Source organism: Engystomops pustulosus, chromosome 3, assembly GCF_040894005.1.
Source record: "Engystomops pustulosus chromosome 3, aEngPut4.maternal, whole genome shotgun sequence".
NCBI classification, from domain to species: domain Eukaryota; kingdom Metazoa; phylum Chordata; class Amphibia; order Anura; family Leptodactylidae; genus Engystomops; species Engystomops pustulosus.
Window position 1 is genome coordinate 222,506,430 of NC_092413.1, and position 1,854 is coordinate 222,508,283.

At 43.3% G+C, this 1,854-nt stretch overlaps 1 protein-coding gene across 1 annotated transcript; it reads left to right on the forward strand.

Annotated features, from left to right (window-relative positions):
* Positions 1-1,152: 1,152 nt before the first annotated feature.
* On the forward strand, positions 1,153-1,854 carry LOC140122971 (olfactory receptor 2A5-like). Its single transcript, XM_072144219.1, has one exon. The coding sequence runs from the start codon at positions 1,153-1,155 to the stop codon at positions 1,852-1,854; it is 702 nt and encodes a 233-aa protein (XP_072000320.1).

Below are 1,854 nucleotides of genomic sequence, written 5' to 3' on the forward strand. Positions count from 1 at the left end.
TACACACACTACAGACACTACAGACACTACAAATACTACAGACACTACAGACTCTACAGACACTACACACACTACAGACTCTACAGACTCTACAGACACTACAGACACTGCAAACACTACAGACACTACACACATTACAGACACTACAGACACTACAGACACTACACACCCTACACACACTGCATACACTACACACGCTACACACACTACAGACACTGCAGACACTACACACACTACTGACACCAAAGACACTAGAGACACTACAGACACAACAGACACTACACACAGTATAGACACTACACACACTATAGACACTACACACACCACAGACACTCCAGACTCTACACATACCACAGACACAACAGACCCTACACACCACAGACACTACACACACCACAGACACTACAGACTCTACACATACCACAGACACTACACACACTACAGAGAATACCTGCAGCCTCTGTTTACAGTTCATGACCTAATTTTTAAAAACAATCTGCAAAAGCAGCAACTCAGAGCAGGAGAGAAGTTAGTGGGGGAGAGACAGGACAGAGAAGTGTCCCTGGTGTCTGAGGAGGATACTGGTCAGAATTACAGGGGGGCAGAAGCAGAACAGCACTGGGGACCCCCTCCAGGAGAAGCCACTGCTCAGGAGATCACTGGGTGCTGGGTGCCAAACACCTGGGCTCTGCTGTGAGGATCATTAAGGCACAACGAGACTTGAGCGCTGAAAAGTGATGGCTCTTAGTCTTCTCAGGTGCATGTCTTAAATATGGTTTTAATCTCAAAATGAATTTGGGCTTACAGTACTATTTCCAAAGCCGGGTAAAACTTCATTCTTAATATTTGTGGATCTTTTGACGATTTCTTTTATAGACATACAGTTATGTTCTGATGCCACCAGCTCCCGATCCTCAATAGATGGATGCCTTCAATAAGACACTTGCCGCTGAAGTCATTCTCTTGGGTTTTTCGGATAACTTCCTGGTAAATGTGATTTTATTTTTGTTTTTTTCTATCATTTACTTTGTGACTGTGGTGGGAAACTTGTTTATGATACTCCTCATCCTTATCAGCCCCCAGCTACACATCCCCATGTACTTCTTCCTATGTAATTTGTCTTTCATTGACCTTTGTTATTCTTCGACATCCATGCCCAAGCTTTTGGTGGACCTCTTCTCTACCCATAGAATTATTTCTCTCGGTGGTTGTGGCATCCAAGTCTACATCAGTGTTTTTCTTGGTGACACAGAATGCTTATTACTTGCTCTTATGGCTTATGATCGATACATGGCCATCTGCCACCCCCTGAACTACCCCGTGTTGATGAGATGGGTCGTGTGTTATCGGCTAGTGGTCTTTGTATGGATCATGAGTTTTTTAATCTCTGTGGTCCCTTCTCTTCTGATGCCTATGAATGTTTGTAATCCCAACAAGATCAACCATTTTATGTGTGAGGTTATTGCCGTTATTAAGCTGTCATGTGACAACATCTACATGAACCAACTTGTGATATTTTCTATGAGTTTTTTCACTTTTCTTTTCCCCTTCTCTTTCATCATCGTAACTTATGGTTTTATCATTTCTTCCGTGTTAAAGATTCAGTCGGTGGAGAGATCCAAGGCGTTTTCCACGTGCACCTCACACATCATCGTGGTGGTGATGTTCTACTGCACGGCCATGGTTATGTACTTTGGCCCGTCCTCCCAGTACTCGACAGACCAGGAAAAGTATATCTCTGTGTTCTATGTTCTGATCATTCCAATGCTAAATCCACTCATCTACAGTCTGAAGAATAAAGAGGTCAAGAAGACTTTTTTATCGCGTGTTGGGTTTCGCTCGTTGAGTTATTGA